Here is a 22250-nt window from a genome sequence, read left to right as displayed (position 1 = left end):
GCTACTCATTTATGTACAGTATGTAGGCCTCGGTGATATATCGAGTTTTCTATTATGGCGATATAGAAAAATACAATATCGCCGATAGCAATATATTTTTATTTTATAGTTTATTTTGAATTAAAATACTTGTTTTAGGAGCTGTTGCTTTCATTACTTTTCAGAACGGCATGAAAATCTTAGATAGATGATCACTGAGCGCATCCTAAACAAGCCACACTACAGGACTCACTCACACGTGCTGTCCCTTAGAGAAGAAAAAGCCAAATGTAGCACATATTGTGCAGCTGTTTGTTAATAAGTGTGCAAGGAATACACAAAAGGACGACAAAATTACACCAAAATGACTCAAAATAAAGTTATACAGAAGAATACACAAAAGAAAACCCCCAAAAGTTACTCCAAAACACACAAATCTCGTACAAAAATAAAGAATTCAACAAAAATACATAAAATTACCTCAAAATACATTGACTTTTCTTTTTGGGCGAAATATAAAATTACAATATTGCCTATATCAATATATTTTTATTTCATAGCTTATTTTTATGTAAAATACCCATATTAGGAGCTGCTGCTTTCACTACTTTTCAGAACAGCGTGAAAAACGTAGATGATCACTGAGCGCACCCTAAACAAGCCACACTACAGAACTCACTCACACGTGCTGTCCCTTGGAGGAGAAAAAGCCAAATGTGGCGCATATTGTGCAGCTGTTTGTTAATAAGTTTGCAAGAAATACACAGACAACAAAATTACACAAATGGACAGCAAAATTAAACCAAATGACTTGAAAATGCAAGGTATAGAGAAAAATACACAAAAAGAGAACAAAAATACACAAAAAGGTAAGAAAAATGAAAAAAGTTACTCCGAAAACACACAAAACTACTACAAAATTCAACAATTTGACAACAAAAATACATGGAATGACTTCAAAATATATCACATTTTCTTTTTGGTGATATAGAAAATTACAATATTGCCTATATCGATATATACAGTATATGTATGTATGTATGTATGTATGTATGTATGTATGTATGTATGTATGTATGTATGTATAGCTTGTTTTGTTTTGTTTTAAAATACTTGTTTTACAAGTCTTTGCTTTTACTACTTCACAGAACAGCATGAAAAACACAGTTTGGTGGATTTCTGAGCGTGTCCTGACTCAGACCTTTACCTAAACAAGCCACACTTCAGAAGTCACTCACACGTGCTGTCTCTTAGAGGAGAAAAAGCCAAAAGTGGCGCATATTGTGCGTCTGTGTGGCATTTTTCATCAGCAAATATAACCCAGAATTGTCTTTCTGGTAAGACTTTATTTGAAATAAAATTACCGAGATTTATATCATCAATTGCCAATTTGAGAAAATATTTCGAGATGAGAAAATGTAATTTGCAGGGTTAGAGAAAAGGGGCTATTTGAGCGACAACACTGGCAACTGAATATTCAGGAAATGCTTTTAATATGTAGACTATATACTGTATTTGTGTGTTTCAATTCACCAATGTTGAAGAAGGATTATGGTACATATTACACATTAGGATGATGAAATAGATAGTGATGGGAATACATGTTTCTCCAACCATTTAACAATATAAGTCAAAAAAAAAATATCTGTAAAAATAAAAATATAATGAGATTTAGTCTTGTCATGGCTTTGATTAACTCCTCTGTTCACATTTACTCAAGTCACACTGATCATGTGACGTGTCACATGGTGTGGATGTAAAGTGCAAAGCAAATCTCTGATTCATCAGAAACAGCGCGAGAACTTTGGAAAGCATCACTAATGACACTGATTCAATGTGAGCTCAGCTGGGCTGGACTGGGTGATTGTACAGTGGCAGTGAGGAATGAATGGAGGGGGTGAAGGATGTCAAGATCAAACTTCATACACATTCACAGCATATACATTGGTAACTAACTGACGCAAAAAAAAAAATACAACCAGTAACTAGAAGCAGTGCTCATTTTGACAGCAAATTTCGATTTCAAGTCATAGTCTTTTGACTAAAATGTGACTTAATTTCAGTTAAAATTTCCTGGAGCATTTCAAGGCTAGTTTTAGTCAGCTAAACGACATTAACATTTCAGGTGACTACGTTGTTAAAATATTAGATATTGTCGACTAAAATATACAGGATAAAGGTTTATGCATTTTTTTTTTAAAAGATTCAATTACCATTGATCAACCTGATATTGGATGTTATTGACCGATTTGATGTGATCAATGACCGACTTGACGTGATCGACGCGTAAGACCAAACGATCTCAAAAGTTTTGATTGGATTTCGTCCCATGTGACAAAATTATAGTTTAGTTTTAGTTAGTTAATGTAAATATCAATATATTTTGATAAAGTTTTCATTCACCTGTATTTTTTTAATTAGTCACAGTCTAGTTTCTGTCAACCACTGATAGAAGAACTGATGAATAGCGAACATGTTGAGGGGAGATATTTTTTTTTTTATATCTAACTTTTTGCTATAAAAATAATAGTTATGGCAGGGATAAGAAATTAATTTTAGTTCAGGGGCCAAAGACGGAGCATTTAAATTTTAAATGGGCCACAGATTTTAGAATCAGAATCAGAATCAACTTTATTGACCAAGAATGTATGTTATACACACGAGGAATTTGACTAGGTGAAACAAGTAATTTCAACATTATTGTGTCCTAGTTTAAACTTCTAAGTATACATAAAATACAAAATATGTAAGAAACTGACAATATCCAAGCAATAAGTGACAGATATCAGTTCCAACAGGATTTTCACTTTAAATTTCCTCGATTTTGTGACCAATTTCTATGAAATTAAGGGAAATATGTAATAGTTTGAGGAAAATTGAAGGTAAGAGTTTTTTCAATAGTTCAACATTAAAATTGTCTGCAATCATGCAATATAAGCACCGTGAAAACTGTAATCCCCTGCAAATATTGTTGAGTTTTTACGTTTTTTTTTTTTTTTTAACTTTCTCCTGCGGGCCCACTTGGATGGTCTAAAGGGCCGGATTTGGTCCCCAAGCCTTGAATCTGCCACATGCTGTGATTTAGGGCCTTAAAGCTTTGTAAACTGACATTAATATTCGAATAAAAGTGTTGACAAACCTCTGGGCAGATTTGCAGGGAGGCGTCAGGCATGCTAAGTCTTCGCACAAATCCACTTCCACTAGTGAAGAAGCGGTCTGCGCCGCTGCCCCAGGTGCCGCTGATGGGCCGCCCCGTGTTGTAGAACATGAACGTGTCGCTGCCGGATGTGGCTGTCAGGCAGGTCTTGTAACAGTAAGTCTTGGTGAGGGAGCCATTCCCTCTCACTTCAATGTAATGGGGCTCCACTTTGAGGTCCCTACGGAGCACCACATTGTTATTAGGTTGTGCTCCAGCAGCTCCACCACCTGCTCCACCGGCACTCACGCTGCTGTTTCCACCATCTGGCGGAGGTTTCTGTGACCCACAGCAGGGGGAGCAGGAGCCAGGCTGGCTGCAGTAGGCGTGGCATCGCACAATAGCTAGCACCACTACAGTCACCAAGAAAACAAAGGTGGTGGCACTCAAAGCCACTATCAGATAGAGGGTGACATTGGAGAAAAGAAGTGTGCTGTGAGGTCGCATGATCCTCTTAGGATCTGGAACTACTTTGGGTGGCACTTCCATTACAGCCACATTGATGGTGGCAGTGGAGGAAAGGGCAGGCTGCCCATGATCCTTCACCAGAACAGTCAGAGCGAAGGAGGTGGAGTTGTCCTCCAGGATCCTCCGAGTGGTCCTGATCTCTCCTGTGTGTTCATGCACTTTGAACAGGTCCAAGTCAGTCGCTGTCTCCAGCATGTACACCAGCCAGGCGTTTGGACCAGCATCTGCATCATAGGCCACCACTTTGGTCACCAAGGAACCGGGCTCTGCGTTCTTTTGCACCGTCTCCAAAGAACGAGTGCCATTGCCAGGAGGGTTCACTATCAGCGGTGGATGATCATTATGATCCATTATGTAGATGTAGACGGTGGCGACGCGGCTGAGCGGAGGAATGCCCCCATCTTGGGCTTTGACCTGGAAGTGAAACTCTCTCAATGACTCATAATCAAAGGCTCGCAGGGCATAAGCCTCGCCAGTATCAGCCTTTACAGACACATATGAGGTGACAGGAATGCCGTGGTTGTTGTCATTGAGCACTGTGTAAGTGATGCGTGCATTTTCTTTGATGTCTGCATCTTGGGCCTTCACAGTACACAAAGAAGCACCGGCAGCGTTGTTCTCAGTCACGTAGACTGTATACGATGTCTGCTCAAATCGTGGTGGGTTGTCATTAACATCAGCCACATCCACTTGTATGGTCTTCTGGGAAGAGAGAGGAGGATTTCCTCCGTCTGTGGCACTCAGAGTGACATTGTAGGCATCAGTGGTCTCGCGGTCCAGGAAGGCTGAGGTAACCAGAGTGTAGTAGTTTCTGAATGACTTGATCTTGAATGGAAGGCCTGCAGGGATCTCCAAGCTCACCTGCTTGTTGGCGCCGGAGTCCCGATCGGTGACACTAATGAGGGCCACGACAGTGTCCGCACGGGCGTCCTCCCTCACCGGGCTCGACAGGGACGACAACACGATCTGAGGGACGTTGTCATTCACATCCACCACTTCTACCACCACTTTACAGTGTGCTGCCGCAGCCCCCGGCCCCTTGTCCATGGCCTGGACGTACATCTCATAGGAGGTGGTGTCTTCATAGTCAACATTGCTCCTCACTCTTATTTCTCCCGTGTTTGTGTCCATGTTGAACATTTGCCTCACCCTCTCTGGGGTGTAGCTGCTGAATGAGTAATAAACCTCTCCATTTGTGCCTTCATCAAGGTCAGTAGCATTCAATTTGATCACCATGGTGTCTTTGGGTGAGTTTTCCAGCAGTTTCACCTTGTACATTAAGCTGTCAAACATGGGATTATTGTCATTTGAGTCCAGGACCCGGATATTGATTTTGGCTGTCCCTGTTTTGTCTGGTGTCCCACCGTCCACAGCACTCAGAATTATTTGGTGATAAGGCGTCTGTTCACGGTCAAGGGGTTTCTTGAGCACAAGCTCAATGTGCTTGGAGTTTAAAGAGGGTTTGTTAGACACAAGCGCAAAATGGTCATTTGTGCTGAGCTGGTACATGCGGACCGAATTGGACCCGATGTCTGGATCTTGAGCATTTTCAATCGGAAAGCGAGAACCTGGTAGGGAGGATTCAGTGATCTCCAGTTGGTACTCTTCACTGGGGAACTGTGGTGCATTGTCATTGGTGTCCACAATCTCTACCTCAACATGATGCACCTCAGTGGGGTTCTCAACCATCACATCCAGATTAATAAGGCAAGTGCTGGACTGATCACACAGAGCCTCCCTATCGATCCTCTCATTGACGAGCAATTTGCCGTTTTTGGAATTGACAATCACATAACGTCTGCCACTGGTGGAGGTTACCTTGATTTTTCGGGTGGAAAGCTTTCGAATATCCAGCCCCAGGTCGTGCGCCACATCACCAACCAGTGCCCCATTTTCCAGCTCCTCTGAAATAGAATAACGCAATTGTCCAAACGAAAGGCCACAAAATAAGGAAAATATCACAAAATAAAAAGGCACAGTGTTTCCCATCCAGTTGCATATCCCCGCCACAGCCATTGCAAGCTGATGTGATCCACAGACGGATTAAACGCAGCCTTCCGCCTCTTTAGCTTGCAGTGCCTCGTATCCCAACACCTCATGAAGGTGTCCTAATAAGTCTCCATGTGAAGACAGTATGAGCAGCTCATCCATTGTGTTGCCCTGCTCACATCAATCCTCTCCAGCGCACCCATGTTTTCTTTGTCCGTGAAGCGCTTTTTTCTCCGTCGCCATAGCGCGCTGCTGACGGGTGTTTCCCTGGAACTGGAAGATCGTCAAAGTCAGTGTAATCCGAGCGCACAAACCGGAAGCAGTTTAATATCCTTCAAAATGAAAGACATTTACCCAGATTCCTCTACTAGCGCAGCTAGTATGGAGATAGTTTGGTGTCTTTAATATTCAATCCTAAAAGAAATAAATAAATAAAATAACTAATACAAAAATTTAAAAAAAAAATTACTTCAATCAAAACGATTATTTTCAACCAAATATGACCTTTTTTAATAAAAAAAAAAATATATATATAATAAAAACAGTTTCAATCTCAATTCACTTGTACACAGAACTTTAAAAATAACAGCATCTGAAACAAAGCGCATACATAAAATTTGTTAAAAAATAATAATAATCTGTAAAATAAGCTAAGTAAAACGCTTTTTTCCCCCGAATCAAATAAAAAAGTGTTCAAATTCAATTTTTGTGTCAAATTTATTTGATTAAAAAAAAAAAAAAAAATTACATGGCTTATGCTGGGTGGGGTTTTTGGATTGAAGTCATTTTTTTTTATTTTTTATTTATTTATTTATTCAAAATACTTTTTTGATGGATAAATAAAAACACATTTCTAGCTCCATAGATCGGAGAGGATGGATGGGTAAATATAATTTGGAACATTTTTGTGCTCATTTATATTGTACATTGCACCTCGAAATAATGACAAACGCTGGCTTGTTTGAAGTGTATTTGATTATAAATGTCAATACATTCACAATCATCAAAATAATATGTAAAAGGAAAGGATTTACTAATATATATATATATATATATATATATATATATATATATATATATATATATATATATATATATATATATATAGATATATAGTTGTATTAGTAAATCCTTTCCTTTTACTCATATTTAGATATTATTTTGATGATTGTGTATGCGTCTGTTAACAGACATTCTCGACATTCTTTACACCGGATGTGCTATGCTTGTATCCATGCTGACTTGACTTTGGTCAAACGTGGCTCATCCCACCCAGACTCCTGCACTGTCTCCCAGCTGTGGTGCAGCTCCCCTCCTCCTTCTCCTCCTCCTTCTCCACCTTTCTGTATCCTCTCATCTCCTAATTTTACATTTACATTAACGCATCAACATAAATAAAGACACTATACCAACTCAGCGACATATTTGTACGCATTGATTCAAGTTTATTGATCAATTCGTGTGTTTTTTTTTTCTCTCTCTCTCTCTACATTTTTTGTGCACCACGTGAGAGGAAAATTAAAGAATGAGAGGAAACCATATGGAACACGGTCATGTTCGTGTTATTTATAACAGTCATTAGATTATATTCCAAGTTGAATATTTAGAGATGAAAAGCAGGACTGGGACACAGACACATGTTATGGTTCTATGTGGCTCATGTCTACCGTCCTTTGTCTGCGCTGGAGTCGCCAGGTCCAGGATGTTCATGTATCTTTTTTTTTTTTTTTTTTTTTTTTTTGCCAGTAGCGTCTTACCGAGCATCGGGCTGTGATCGCATTGACAATCCCAGCCTTCCTTTAGCATGGATCGCTGTCAGTAGTAGACCTCACCATGTCAGGTCACATAATCGTATTTAAAGATGTGGTGTCATCATCTCTCTGTAGAACATGACCTGAAGAGGAACATCATGATATAGAATCCAATGAGGCTGTGTCTGCTGCAGTGAAAACACCACCATAGTTATACTGAGATAATATCACAGCCTTTAGATAAAATACACTACTACACTATAGGCTCTCATTTCCTGAGCTCATGTTTTCATGTTGTACATTTCAATATGTTCCTATATTTAGACATTCACATCGTCCCTGGTTGTAAATGCTGTTACAGCACTGGTTCTCAAACTGGGGTCCGAGGGCGAGCCGCTATTTGAGGGTCAGGCAAATCTTTTTTTAAAAAAAACAACAACGACAACAAATAAACAAACAAACATTATTCATGTCGTATCATATCAAAATTGTAAATCTGGGGACCAATGAGTAAAAATGTCATCTTTATTGAAAAAAGGTGAAAAGAAATTGTGACTTTTCTTCGCCAAAACTAATTCAAAAATAAAATAAAATGTGCAATCACATATTTTAGAACAGTAATAATAAAAATCTTTTGGGTGCAAATAATGCAGTTTCCTTTTGCGTAATGTTCAGCATGGCTTAGTCTTGCCAGCACCCCTGCATAACACCCCACCCCGTCATGCCCCCAAGTGCCCAAGTTCTGAGTATATAAGACAATCTAAATCACAGTGTTTTTAAATAACCACTGAAAAATAATAGGACGACAATAGCTTGACTTTTCAAAAATCGATGTAAAACATAATTGTAACATGTAATATGTGTATTCTTTAAGCCTCTCATTTAATAAAAATGTGAATTTTGCAGAAGTGATGAAGTAATAATATTTAAAAAAAAATAAAATAAAATAAACAGGGGAGGTTGAATTAAAGATCTCTAAAATGTATTTATTTATTTATTTTCTATTTTTAATCTTATTGTTATACTTTTTTGATTATTGTTGTTTTCTTTTCTTTTTCTTATTCTTATTCAGCCACTTGGCAGTCTTTTTTTTTTTTGTTTTGGGTGGGGTTTGTGTTTTCTTATTGTCTTGTTTGTGTGTTTGTTTTTTAAATAGTAATTTATTTGAATGATGCATACATGGAAACAGATTGAAAATTCTTTCAGATTGAAAGTTCTCCTATAAACATTATGCCCACGTAAACTTTAGGGGCTATTTAAGGATTTCTGGTGGAAAAAATGGGGTGTTAAGCTTAAAAATGACATTACAACTATCAAATAATATCCCATAGCACAATCCATGCAGATTTACAACAGTATGTACAAAGAGTGTAAATATAGTATATGTGAGAGGAGGGCGCTGCATTTTTACTCTGAATTTAACGACTGAGAAATTCATCCAAAACAGACAAGCGAAGTCGGTCACAACAGCAGGCAGAACGAGGCACTCCTGATAGCCTGGAGCAGATCACTGGTTGAACGCATCTGATGGTGGAAAACCATTGGATGATTACCGTTAGCTGGAATTGGTTTTGTTTTGTAAAATAAAGCTGTCATCTTTTAGTCCTAACACCAAAATATGTTTTAAAATCCCAATATTAAATGAATGTTGATCAATACCTTTGTGCTCATCATTATAAATGATCTGCCTGACTTTGTTATACAAGAGGATTTGGATATTTGCGATCAGGAATGTACATTTAAAACCTCAATTAAAACATTTTCTTTTACAAACAAGACAATTTCATCTATTGGATGTAATGGTTTAGATCTAAACAGTATGATGGTCCAGAGGCTCTTGCAATGAAGTACTAAAATCATTTTTTTTATATATACGTATACTATAGCAGTAAATAACATCTGAAACAAAGTACTGTATGTAAATTGAAAACAACAGGAAAAACAATGAAATAAGCTTAGTGAAATATGTTTTCTAATTAAAAATGTTAAAATGCTATTTTTGTGTCAAATATTAATTTGCATTGGAACTTTTTTATTATTCTGAGTGTTTTTTTCAATTGAAGTGCATATTATTAGTGAAATTCATTTTTTGATTAAAACAACTTTTGTGATGGACAAATAAAACACAATTCTAACTCTAATAGGATGGGGGAGTTATTTAAAAAAAAAAAGGAAAAAAAAAAGTGCAACAGCAGACTGTACATTTAAAACCTATATTTAAATATTTTCTTTACAAACAAGACAATTTCACCTATTTGATGTAATGGTTTACATCTAACCAAAATGATGGACCAAACGCTGTTGTACTGGTTTGATACCAGTCTGATTTCACCGAACATTTTCAAAAAGCTCTGCTTTGGTTTATTGATCAGCTCTCGCTCTAACACACTGATGTAAACAGGGGAAAAGGCAACCAACGGCTCCCTAGTGTGTGTGTGTCAGCTTTCTGCTGCATCGCAGTCTGAACTCACTGACCCTCTACACTGACCGCACAGCAAACAAGCAGCAGTAATGTGAAGACCTGCATCAAGAACAACATACATTTACCTTCTAATGTGTATGTGTTCATTCAAAAATCCATTTTGCATCTGTTTGTTTTGCAGTCATATGGTTGGGTTTCCATGGCAACAGCATTTCGATGAACGTCGATGTGAAACTCATTGCAGCATCCTTAAAAAACAAAGCTTGCATGCCAACAAAATAAACTGTCAATGCAAATCATGTGAAGTTTAACCTTTTTCACCCAAAGATATGTTTTAATTGGACTATGTTGTTACTTGGAACAGTGTGTGTGTATATGTGTGTGTGTGTCAGTAAGCAACCCTGACTGTCCCCAACATTGCAGGGCAGAAGATGTGTGCGCTCAAGCGTTCTTTAAGTTTCAGACAGACATCCTAATTCAGCCAAACTACACAGTCTGCCATGGATTTCAACAAGCACATGGTCATCCAAAACAACCATGCAGCACGGACTGGCCAGCACAAACTAGTTCAGCAGTGACCCCCATGGCAAGGGCAGCCATGCACATAAATAACCTGCCAAAGGCATCACTCAAGATGAGGCTTTAATTCAGCGTTGCAGCAGCTCTCTGCCTTTAGATCAACATCTAGGTTCTCTCTATCTTTCTATCCTTAGATCACCTACAGCTCTCATCAGTGTTTGACAAAAGACTCGCTCTTGTAATTTCAAGGCAACAAGACACACATTGTCTGTGAACATTGAGATATTTTTCATGGTAGACTTTTGTGGATGCTGGAATGGATTTGTATTCCTGTCTTATCCCATGTTTGTCTCTAAATCAGAGTGACAACCTGTTCATATCAATTTCTGCAGCAACATTATATGCGCTTCATCCTTTCACGCAAGCCCTCCATTTGAAAATCAGACAAATGACACATCTATCCTTGAGATCTACATTAGTGGGCACTCGCTGCAGGACTCTTGCTCAGTTTCCTTCCAACTGTGGTGCAAACTCAAGCTCTAGGTGCTAAATCTCATGACCCCATTGTGCACAGGCTTTAGCCATGGTATCTTTGCTGCTGATCTGGCTCACTCACGCAACTGGGTCAAGCACTCACAGCCTGTCTGACACTTTGACCAATAATGGCACAGTTTAAGGAGTAAAGGACTATTATTCTTAGTAAAAATAAAAAAATAAATGCTATTAATTTGTTTTTTTGCAAATATGACACAATCAAAGTAGAATAAGTGTTGGACTAACCAAGAATAATATGGACCATTGAAGCATGTGAGCAGCAAACTGACTTCACATCTTCTGCGCAATCATGGCTGAGAAGCAAGGATTGAGAGTAGGGAAAAGTTTCTACGTCCATTAGCTTTTGGCTTCAGCAGCTTAAATCAACTCTGGGCAAAGACATTAAGTTTAAATCCATTCTTCAGAACATACAATAATAAAAAATAATAATAATCTGTTGTGTGTGATGTATTTTGTTGCAAAACACACTTAAGCAATTAATACACTTTATGCAAACAAACGCCTGTTTTGTACTGGGTATAGACACCTGTTTAAAGTGTTTGTGGTTGCATTTTTTTTTTTTTTTTTTTTTTGCCATTGAAAATCCTTCCAAATACATTCACTTTAAATACATTCTTCAGAAAATACAAAAAAAATAAAAAATAAATAAAGCTGTGTCTGATGTATTTTGTTGCAAAACACACTTAAGCGAATAATACACTTCGTGCAAACAAAATCCTGTTTTATACTGGGTAAAGACACCAGTTAAAAGTGTTTATGGTTGCATTTTTTTGGCATGAAAATCCCTCCAAATACATTCATTGTCAAATAAATTCTTCAAAAAATATAATAAAAAAATGCTGTGTCTGACGTATTTTGTTGCAAAACACACTTAAGCGATCAATACACTTTGTGCAAACAAAAGCTTGTTTTACAGTGATAGGAGTGCATTTGAAAATGATTTATAATGAAGCCTCAAGACAAGATATGCATGCATTACATCAATGCATATAGAAATCCAGTTGATGCATTATGTGGTGCCTAATTGCATACCTCTTCCAGATCACTGATTAGCATCTGTGAGAGCTTGTTCTGCTACTTTGACAGTGAGGAGGAGGATGTTATTCCGGCGCTTCTGCCTGAGTGGGATTGATTCATATCTACAACAATGGTGATAACAAACCTACTTTGGCAGGCTTTAACATTTGTCCTTTAAAAAAAAAACAAAAAAAAACACTGTTGTGCTTCAGTTGGTTGTGCTCTGGTTTATCACAGCTGCCTCTAAAAAAAGAAATAACACTTTCAGCACCATGGATAGCACACATTCTTCAAAGCAGCTCACTGTGCAGGGGAGAAATGATGGTAACTATTCTCAGCACTCATAAATGTAGCCACAGGTGCAATGCTCATTTTCATCGACCTACTTCAGATTCTTTGAAAGCACAAGTAAGTCACAGACCTGGAGGCCTGCACCACTGCACGAGAAGCAATGTTAGTTTAGAAAAGTGCGTCTATAGCAACAAGGTCCATCTGATGTAATCTCTGTCAGAATGTTGCTGAAATCGATCTTAGTGCATTTAGATTCTGTGGTTCAAGTTATATGAATTATTATACTATTACAATATATCATTGTCAATTTAAACTCTTTTGGAAAATAAAATTAGACTTAAAAATGTCTATTTATCTTTAGCCAATTCAGCACGTTTGATCAATAACTAATATTTCGCATGGGTTTTCATCTGTGCTTAGTACTTAATATTAAGTAGTTTTAAGAAAAAGTGCTTTTATCAGCTTATTTAACACGTGCTTTAGGTCAGTCAAACGTTCAACCTATATTAGAGTGGGTGAGGCGCTTGTTACATATATTTGGAAATACAAAAGGTTGAATAGAAAACTAGAAAATTCAAGAAAAAGTGACATGTTTTTGTGAGGTGTCAAATAAATAAACATCAGCACGTATTTCATGCACTTATATTCCCATAATGCCAAATACATGTTATAAATCATTTGCTTAAAAAAAGTTATTTTTAAATAAGAGTAATAAATTATCCTGATTGTGAATGTTACATTGCTGAGGCATGTTTGTACATGGCATAAATACAGAAGCCTATTTTCACTGTGTGTACATTTGTCATGTATTATTAATAGCATTGATCTAATCAACAGGAGATCATAAAGGGGCGCTTGTTTGCCCAGACTATAAGAGATTTCGCTCCAACACAGTAACATTTGCCTTTATGAAAAAAAACAAAAAAAAAAACAACTTCAGTGTAAAGACTACATGTACTGTACATTAGGGTTTGACATTAAGTATTAAGTGTAAGTTTATAGTTTATACTTGTCACCAACTGGAAAAAACAACCAAAAGAAAACTAAAGTATGAAGACTTTGAAGTCAAAAGGCCTGATTAATCTTGAGAAGCTGTATTTTACCTGCAGCTAAAGATTCAACTACAGGCACATTTTTTTTTTTTTTTTTTTTGATTTCTTCTTCAGTTTCAGACGACCAAATCATGCGTGTTATTAGGAGAAAAATGGGTCATAACTCTTGCGAGGGAGTTTCAGAGCGACAGAAACATCCTGAGAGTCACATTCAAACTGTTACTTTGGATCAGTTTAACACAGAGACAGGTTAAAAAGCTTTATTTCAAACTAGCATGATCAGGCAGGACATTTAGGACAAATAAGCAACATCAAAAAACTGACGATTAACCAGACTGAGACAAAGAAGCAAGACCAGTCACACCCATAACTGTCTTGTTGAATCTGGTGCAAGCACACTGTACACTCCAACTGGCAAATTAGCTGCTGTATGGGAGGGGTAAAAAAAAAAGAAAAAGAAAAGCTGAGCACATAAAGGAAAATCACTTTTACTACACAGAGCACAAGGACGTCCTGTGACATCTGATCACAGTGAACACAGAGGATATCAAAAAGGTCTATACTGTATAAAAAAACACAAAGTATAAAGTAGTTCAGATAACAGTGGACGTATATATTGATTATGAACAAAAACATTAGTTCTAAATCCCTATCCGGCAGGCCATTTTGGGAAAGTGTATCAAGATAGCAGTTGGAGTTGTCACACTTTTTTTTTTTTTTGAAATGTCATTATTTCATTCATCAACAGTCACATGTATCTTTTACAAAGGCACGCAAGGAGCTCACTTTGTGCAATCGATAGTTTCTTTGAACACTGCGGTGATTGCACGTTATAAACCCATTCCTCAGAGCAAGATATTCCTCATTAGACGACGCCTAGCGGTCCGACTGACATGTGCAGTGTTTAAGTCTGGGCAGCTTGGTGGAACTGTGAGCGGGAAAGAAAATACGGGTTGAATTTCACCGACTCAGATTCTAAAAGCTCGATACATGAAGAGATATTCCACCTTCTCCACTGCCGCCTGCTTAATGTGTTTTTTTTTCTTCTTTTTTTATGCATCCCTACATGGACTCAGCAGTTTTCATTTGAACTTGCAAAGTCAGCACTACAATACTGTAACTATAATTAACATGAGGCGTTCTCTTTCCCCTTAATTCTATCTTCCCTATTTCATGCAATTACTTTTGATGACTTAGCACCCTATAATGAGGCTTCTTAATAGGATTCCCGTTTCTGCAGGATCAAGTCCTGGGCTTCACAGTAGTGCAACAGCGCTACCTTAATTCCTTGTTTTCCCATTTGATGTTATATACACTGTCCAAAAAACATCATATTATTCACTAAACTACTAATATGCAACACAAAATGCCCTTAAAGAAGCTCACAAAAGCAGCATTAAGTTAATACATAAAATATTTATAAAAACAGGAATATCAATAAAACAACACCTTGCCTGAACCGTTTTATCCCCTTTTACCCTGACAAAGATAAATACATTATTAATACTCTTACTCTTTTCAATAAACAGAGCGGTTTTTTTTTCCATTACAAAATACTTTTTCTGCAAAATGTTTACTTCTTTGATTTTAAAATCGAATAATACAATTTGCACAGTGCATGTAGTGATTTTTATTCTTTTTTTTTTTTTTTAAATTGGCATCTTTTCAAGAGAAATAGGAAAATAACCCGTTATGACACAAATCATCTTTTAAAAAGGAAGTTGAGAGAACGTTTGAGCCAGTTTTGGAAACTATTTTGCTTGGCGTGTAGCTGTTTTGTCCGTGTGTGCTCCCTGCTCCAGTTTTTTTTTTTGCTCCAATTGAACACCAGTCCTCCCACTCATGCTTCCGCCTCCTCAATGGAAGGTTCGGGATGAAGCAGTGAGTGGGCGGTTTCCAACATGATCGCGGTTCAGTGATTTCAACATTGCAGTGTACTGTGATTCCACTCTCCACAGTCCCGTTTGCGTGTTTTAGCTAAGTCCCTTTTTCATTCCGACAGACCTACGATATCTACAATCAAATAAGAGGCGGAACAATATCTCCTACATTTGTATTCACTCGACTGTTTTCTTTCATTCATTTTTTGTCTTTTTCCACACATTCAAAAACCTGTTCAACACAACAAACACTGTAAAAAACGTTGTTTTTTCTTTTTAACAATAAAGTTAAGAGTGTGAGCCATACTCAGCAACACACTCATAACACAATATAAATGTCTTGTTTAAAAACAAAAAAAAAAAATAACCAAATAAAACTGAATCTGAGACACAGAGTGCAAAAACTGAATCAGTGACATAACCAAATACTGTTATGTATTTATCCAAATTATGGAAGAAGGATATTGACCCTGATTCATGTGTGTTTTTTTAATGATTAGGCGTGTTTTTAAGTCTTGCTTTGAAATTCCCATCCAGGTGGTGACTCGTGAAAAACTATGGATTTTTTTTTTTTTTTTTTTTTTTTCAAGCACTAAAGCGAGAAGGCAAAATTTGACTTTGATTTGAATGATTTTACCACATGACTATTATCTTTTGTGATGTCCGGCTATTTCTGCTACGAATGATTATTTTATTGTCTAAATGCTTCAAAGTAGTCGTAGAATCATGCAGATTCATGCTTGGAAGAGCAGAGCAGGTAGAGGTGATTAGTGGTCTGTAGTCTGGCTGTGAGAAACCAGAGCAGAGCCAGAGCGCAGAGGGGCAGCGGAGGAGGAGGAGGAGGAGGAGGAGGAGGAGGGGGGGGGGGGCTAAAGGGAGGACAGTTGTTTTACATCTTCTTTGTGAGTCAGTGGGAAAAGTGGCACCCAGAGAATTCCATGAGGAGATGATTATATCATGGCAGTGGTCTTCTGGGCTCCTGCTGCGAAACAGAACGTAGAGTTAGTTCACGACAGACAGTCTGACTAATTATAAGGGAAAGTCCTCACTCATGCAACAGTGGATTGTGACTGGTTACTGCCACCTCTGTTCTTTGGATCACTACAAATTTGGGACATTTCAGTCCAATGGTCAATCAATAACTTGGTAGCTAAAATCATGTACAGGAAAAAGCCAATAGTTGTCATGGGGAAGCAGAAAGTGTAATTAAAACATGCACAAGCAGGCAACTCAAAGTGCTATTTGGTATTTTTGGTGGGCCAAAAATTGCATCTATCCTGGTTTAGAATATAGTTTTTATAATATTACAGCTGCTTCTCTGCAGGCTGTATATTTATTACCCAGGTATGGCACTTGCTGAGAACCAATTTGGGACAAATCCGTTTTAATCCTTGTTTATTCTGCCTGTGCCATCGGTTTGTCCTAAATTTGCACAGCTGGCCACATGTGCACAGCGGAAATCTGACCAACAGCCAACACAAGCCTAATCTGAGCTCTCTGGATAAACTGACAGGAAAGACTACATTTCACAGCCAATCCACTTGTTTCTACCATTAGTAGCATTGGCGTTCTATTAAATGTAAAAATGTACATTTTAAATAGGAATAATTTATGCCAACCAAAAGGGACTCAACCAATTTTGGTGAATGAGCCAAACCAAACATGGATACCAAATACAATAAATACAATAAAGAGAGGACAGATACAGTGGCACTACAGAATGTAGTTGGCAACCAGCATACCTCCAGTTGTAGAATGGACTTCCTTTCATTTTGAGTACTTAAGAATAGAAAAAAAAAAGACAAGTTCAGTGGTAAGTGTGAACCTCACCCACACACGCACTCATACACAGCTCACTGTATCATACTGTACATATTCTTTAAACATTTACTCTGCAAATCCAACATTTGGCTGATTTCTAACTACGTATTTTAACATTGATGATGTTCTAATGTGTGTGAAATCACTGCAGGAGTCTTTTAATGTCTCACGTCCTGCACGGTGGAACCTGCCATATCTTGGCTTCCGTTGCAATCATTCACTGATATACTAAGCTGGTGTGTTCTGCATCTGCTGCACATGACCTACATACTATACAAGACATCAAATAGTTGCACATTTTTGGGGCTGCTGTGGTGATGTGGATTTCTTTGGCCTAATTATGCAAAAAAAAAAAAAAAAAAAAACAACAACATTGCACATATTAAAAAGAGAGTACACATTCAATTGTTAGTCTCTGCTCCTTTTATGTTGCACGTCCTCTTTAGAAACAAGTAGGGCTGGGCGGTTTTGCCTAAAAAAAAAAAAAAAAAAAAAAAAAAAACTCTGCTTTTTTAAAGAAAAAAAAACATGTATATAATTTTATTTATTTTTTCTAAACGCCAATTTGCAAAATAAAAATAGTTTCATCTACAAATTTGAATAATCGATTAAATTGATTTTTTGCCCAGCCCTAGAAATAAGTGACATTGTTTATAACAATTGCATAAATTGTCCCTTCATTTTAAAAAGGAAATGAAAGTAAAACACACTTTTTATTGCATCTCCACTTCATAAATGAGTGCCATCAGTTTTTGTTATACTTTACTTCTATTATGATGCCATCGAAAACGCTGCAACCTCAGCATCAGATGGAGTTTTGTTTTGTACTCGTATCACATTTCACTTTGAGCCCCAGAGTGAGATGAACTGGTTTGTGTTGCACTCTCCAAACCTCACACTTTTAACAGAAACCCAAACTAAATATTAAACACAACCTGAATTTTTCAGTCATAGTGTCAGACTGAATGCGTGTCAAAACATGCATGAGAGTCAGAGAGCGGGATGATGTTCTAAAAATATCCCAAGTTCAGGGGCCTTCATTCAAAATCCCATTGCAATGAACATTTCATTCAATATGACAATGCTACACTCTTAATTATATATATATATATATATATATATATATATATATATATATATATATATATATATATATATATATATATACGTAATAAAGTTGCAAACTGAGGATTAGGTGAAGCCAGTTGAAAAGGCAGGGCTTCAATAATGATGTGCCGCTTGGTGTCAACTAAGCACAATAAATAAGAATATCATCTTATTCAACTGGCTACAACAGTAAATATCATTATTGAGTTAAGAGTGTCCCAATCCGATAGTGATATCAGATATTGGTCTGATGTCAGGAAAAAAAAAGAAGAAGAAATTGGATTCATTGAGGTTTTTTCTCAGGTTCTTTGAATTTATTTTATTGATTTGTAGAATATTCATAAGTTTAAGAAAATTGAGAAATTGACCGAGACCGTATCAAAGCGATATCGGTCATTTTCTCAAGGTAGTGATATTAGTATCGTATTGGGACACCGCTATCATGAATGCTAACCAAATCAGCAGTTTACTATTAGTATTTTCAAATATAAATGTGTTGCTTTTTGTGTTTGATGTCATTTTAGGCTTCTTTTTTTTATAATAGTAAATACAAGTGAACAACCTCTGGTATACTTTAGGCTAGAACTTGAAAGTTGGTGTCATTTCCGCCTGGGATCATTAAAGTATATTCTGATTTTCGTCCCCTTTTGTCAGTTCAACGTCATACAGCCTTTGTCTTTATTTATTTAAGCTATTTATATTTGTATCACTTCGAAAGTTGAAGCCCTATTTAGAAGCAGACCTTGGGTGTAGGAATCATTTTTATTCTGAAATAATCTCCAATACTATAAGTACTTAGTACTTGGTAAAGTAATGAATCTCATGTTTTCAGTTTCACACAAATTACAACAGAAAAACCTCAATATTAAATGATTATCTGTATGTATTAAAGAGTACTATATATATACAAAAAGTTAAGAATCCTGCACCTGTATGTAAAACGGTTTAGTGCTACTTTATGTGATGTAATATTTCAACATACCTCCAGCGTGGACGCTCTGGAGTCAATCTCACTGGGCCCTATGCTCCTTGGTATACTGGAGACAAAATACCCAGCTCCTTTTGGTATTATGGGCTGTCTGACGACCACTTTGCCCTTCCTGGTCTCAGCCAGGAACAAGCTGTACCAGTAGGCATCGCTGGAGATTAGGGTGGAGTCTGCGATGGTGGAGCTTCTCTGGCTTATCATACTGTTCCTGCTGATCACACTGTTTCTATTGGCTGGGGGCATCTTAATGGCCTTGGGCTTTGGTTTTTGACACTTGAGGACGATGATCACCAAAATGGTGATCAGAAGTAGGAAGGACACAGCTCCTAAACCAATCACCAAGTACAAGTTCAGGTCTGTGAAGACGTCATAGTCCAGCGGTAGTTCGGTGGTCTCGGAAAAGGACATGACGTGTTCTACTGTTGATATCTTGATGGTGACAGTGGCAGAACGGGCAGGATTACCGTTGTCTTTGGCAACAATAACGAGCCTCTGTTGTCGTGGGTCTCTGTAACTGAACATCCTCGTTGTTCGGATCTCGCCATTGTACTGATCCACACTAAAGAGGGTCGCATCGCTGATCTGCAAAAGCTGGTACGTCACCCTTGCGTTCTGCTCCGAATCAGCATCAATGGCTATGACTTTTGCCACCAAGTGTCCCTTCTCAGTGGATCTGGGTATAACCTCCTCGACAACTGATCCCTGTGCTCGCCAAGGTGATACTATGAGAGGGGTGTTGTCATTTTCGTCCAGAATGATGATGTGAACTGTCACATTGCTGCTCAGTGGGGAAACACCAGAGTCTCTGGCCTCAATGTGGAACAGAAACTCCTTCTCTCTTTCATAGTCAAAGGTCTTCAGGGCATACAGATCTCCATTCTCAGGGTTGATGGAAAACAACATGGACATAGACGTGTTGACAATCTCCTTCTCCATTATGAAGTAAACCAGGTACTGATTTTCATTAAGGTCTGGGTCAAACGCACTTAAAGATGTGAGTAAAGCACCAGGTAGATTATTCTCCACCACATGGATGGTGTAGAAGGACTGGGAGAATGCGGGTGCGTTGTCATTGACGTCCAGGATCTGCAGACTTATGGTCTCATTTTCAGACAGTGGCGGTGAGCCTTTATCCGTCACTCTCAGAATGATGTCATATTTACCTATTATCTCTCTATCCAGGGGCTTTGACACCAGCAGCTCAAAGTAGCCCTCTGAGGACTTGTTAAGGATGAATGGCAAACTCTCCTGCTGACTCAAAGTCAGCTCCACTTTTCCATTGACTCCAGAGTCCCTGTCACTGACGCTGACCACAGCGATCAGCGTCCCCAGGGACACGTCCTCGCTCAATGAACTTTTCAGCGACTGGATGGTCACCTCTGGGTAGTTATCATTCAGGTCTGTGATGAACACTGTCACTTTACAATGTCCTGACTTGGAGTTGGTCCCTCTATCCTGAGCCTGGATGTGCATTTCAAAGCTCTGAAACTCTTCATAGTCTATGACCCCTTTCACTTTGATTTCACCTGAGTTTGGATCCAAGGAGAAAAGCTCCTGTGTCTTCTCTGAGGTGTACAGTGTATAGGAGTACACTAACTGGGCATTGGAGCCTTCGTCTAAGTCTGTTGCGTTCAGGGTGAAAACCACCGTCCCTGCTGCTGTGTTCTCTGATACATTGACTGCATATACAGGCTGACTGAATATGGGGGCGTTGTCGTTGATATCCAAGACGTTAATGATGATGCTGGCTGTTCCGGAGCGGGGAGGAACCCCTCCATCCACTGCTGTTAAAATTAGATTATGAACGGCCTGCTTTTCTCTGTCTAATTTACCACTGAGCACCAAATCTACATATTTCGAGCCGTCGCTGCCAGTCTGGATGTCAATGTTGAAATACTTGCTTTCACTGAGATAGTAGGTTTTGATTGAATTCGCTCCCACATCTGCATCCACGGCGTTTGTCAATGAGAACCTCTCACCGGGAGGGGTTGCCTCCGTAATGTCCAAGTGCATTGTTTTCCTGCGAAACACTGGCGCGTTATCGTTGATGTCCATAATCTCCAGCTCGATGTTAAAGATGCGCTCCGGGTTGGAGAGTATGACGTCCATCTTCAGGAAACACGAGGTGGTTTTAGTCATGCATATGCTTTCTCTGTCAATCTTCTCTTTGATCACCAGCTCCCCCGTGTCTTTGTTAATGTCAAGGTAATTTTTGCTGTGAATGACATCGAGCTTCGCGTTGCGCTCCTCCAAGCTGCGAACATCCAGACCCAAATCTGTGGCCAGATTGGCAACAAAGGATCTCTCTTCCATCTCCTCCGGTACGGAATACCGGGTGATGGAGTGTGCAAATCCCCACAGTGCAATGAATGTAAAAACGGCCACGACCGACCGTGTCCGTGAAGGTGCAATAACCGGCGCCATTGTAAAGGTTGTCTTTTTTTTTTTTTTTTTTTTCTTTCAAAGAGAGAAATGAAATAAATCCGCCCTTACGCACAGGTCGTCTTGATGGAGTGGATCACCGGTGTCATTCTTGGAGCTGCAGCAGGCCATAGACTCACAGTGTACATGCACGCTGAGAGAGCGGGGCGCGCAAGGCAATGCATTGACAGGGGCGTAAAAAACCTCTGCGTAAACAGGGGGCCCTGGGATGGAGCCAACTACTAAACAGAAATAAAGGTACTAAATGTGAATCTATGATGGTGACGATGATCATTTATTATTGTTATTATTATTAAATTAATTCTTTTTACAATAGGGTTACTGTAATGAAGAACACATTTCCATAAACAACACGTTTAACAGACATGGGTAAATGACGGCCCGGGAGCCATGTGGCCCCTCAAGTCATTTTTTTTTGCGGCACCCAAAGCAAATCCCCAAAAAATTGCAATTCAAAAAGTTGGAAGGAATATATGAAGCCCAACATAGTACACAAATGCACAAAGTACACAAAAACTGCACAAAATGACTCATAAAATATAAAACGACGACAAAGACAGACACAACATTCGCTTCTTAAACAAACAAAAATAACAACAAAAACACACAAAACAACAACACAAGATACAGAATAGCTCCAGAGACACAAACTTTTAACAAAATAACACAAAATGACAGGAAAATACAGAAAATCTAACACAAAAATACAGAAAGTGACCCTAAAATTGCAAAAATCGACAACAGAAATCTATGATGCTGATAATTATTCATTA

At 38.3% G+C, this 22250-nt stretch overlaps 2 protein-coding genes across 6 annotated transcripts in view; both read right to left on the bottom strand.

Moving 5' to 3' along the window:
• LOC114475443 (protocadherin alpha-C2-like) overlaps positions 1–5919 on the bottom strand; it is a 28215-nt gene extending 22296 nt beyond the window's left edge. For both annotated transcript variants that reach the window (XM_028466225.1, XM_028466226.1), the window contains exon 1: positions 3119–5919. In XM_028466225.1, the coding sequence (XP_028322026.1) occupies positions 3119–5659 (2541 nt within the window). In that variant the 5' untranslated portion in view covers positions 5660–5919. The remainder of the gene's footprint in view (positions 1–3118) is intronic.
• A 7566-nt stretch (positions 5920–13485) lies between these two features.
• LOC114475433 (protocadherin alpha-C2-like) lies at positions 13486–21618 on the bottom strand. 4 transcript variants are annotated; one of them, XM_028466209.1, is made up of 3 exons: positions 19030–21618; positions 16862–16898; positions 13486–16101 (listed from the first exon to the last, which is right to left on the bottom strand). In XM_028466209.1, exons 1-2 carry the CDS (start codon positions 21457–21459, stop codon positions 16887–16889), a joined length of 2442 nt encoding a protein of 813 aa, XP_028322010.1. In that variant the 5' UTR covers positions 21460–21618; the 3' UTR covers positions 13486–16101; positions 16862–16886. The 4 variants fall into 4 exon arrangements, with proteins under 4 accessions (XP_028322010.1, XP_028322011.1, XP_028322007.1 ...); XM_028466210.1 differs by having other exon boundaries at positions 13486–16098; XM_028466206.1 differs by lacking the exon at positions 16862–16898.
• Positions 21619–22250: the final 632 nt, after the last annotated feature.

Source organism: Gouania willdenowi, chromosome 14, assembly GCF_900634775.1.
Source record: "Gouania willdenowi chromosome 14, fGouWil2.1, whole genome shotgun sequence".
In the NCBI taxonomy this organism is placed as follows: Eukaryota; Metazoa; Chordata; class Actinopteri; order Blenniiformes; family Gobiesocidae; genus Gouania; species Gouania willdenowi.
The sequence above is the reverse complement of the archived record's forward strand: the minus strand, read 5'-3'. Positions and strand labels throughout refer to the sequence as shown.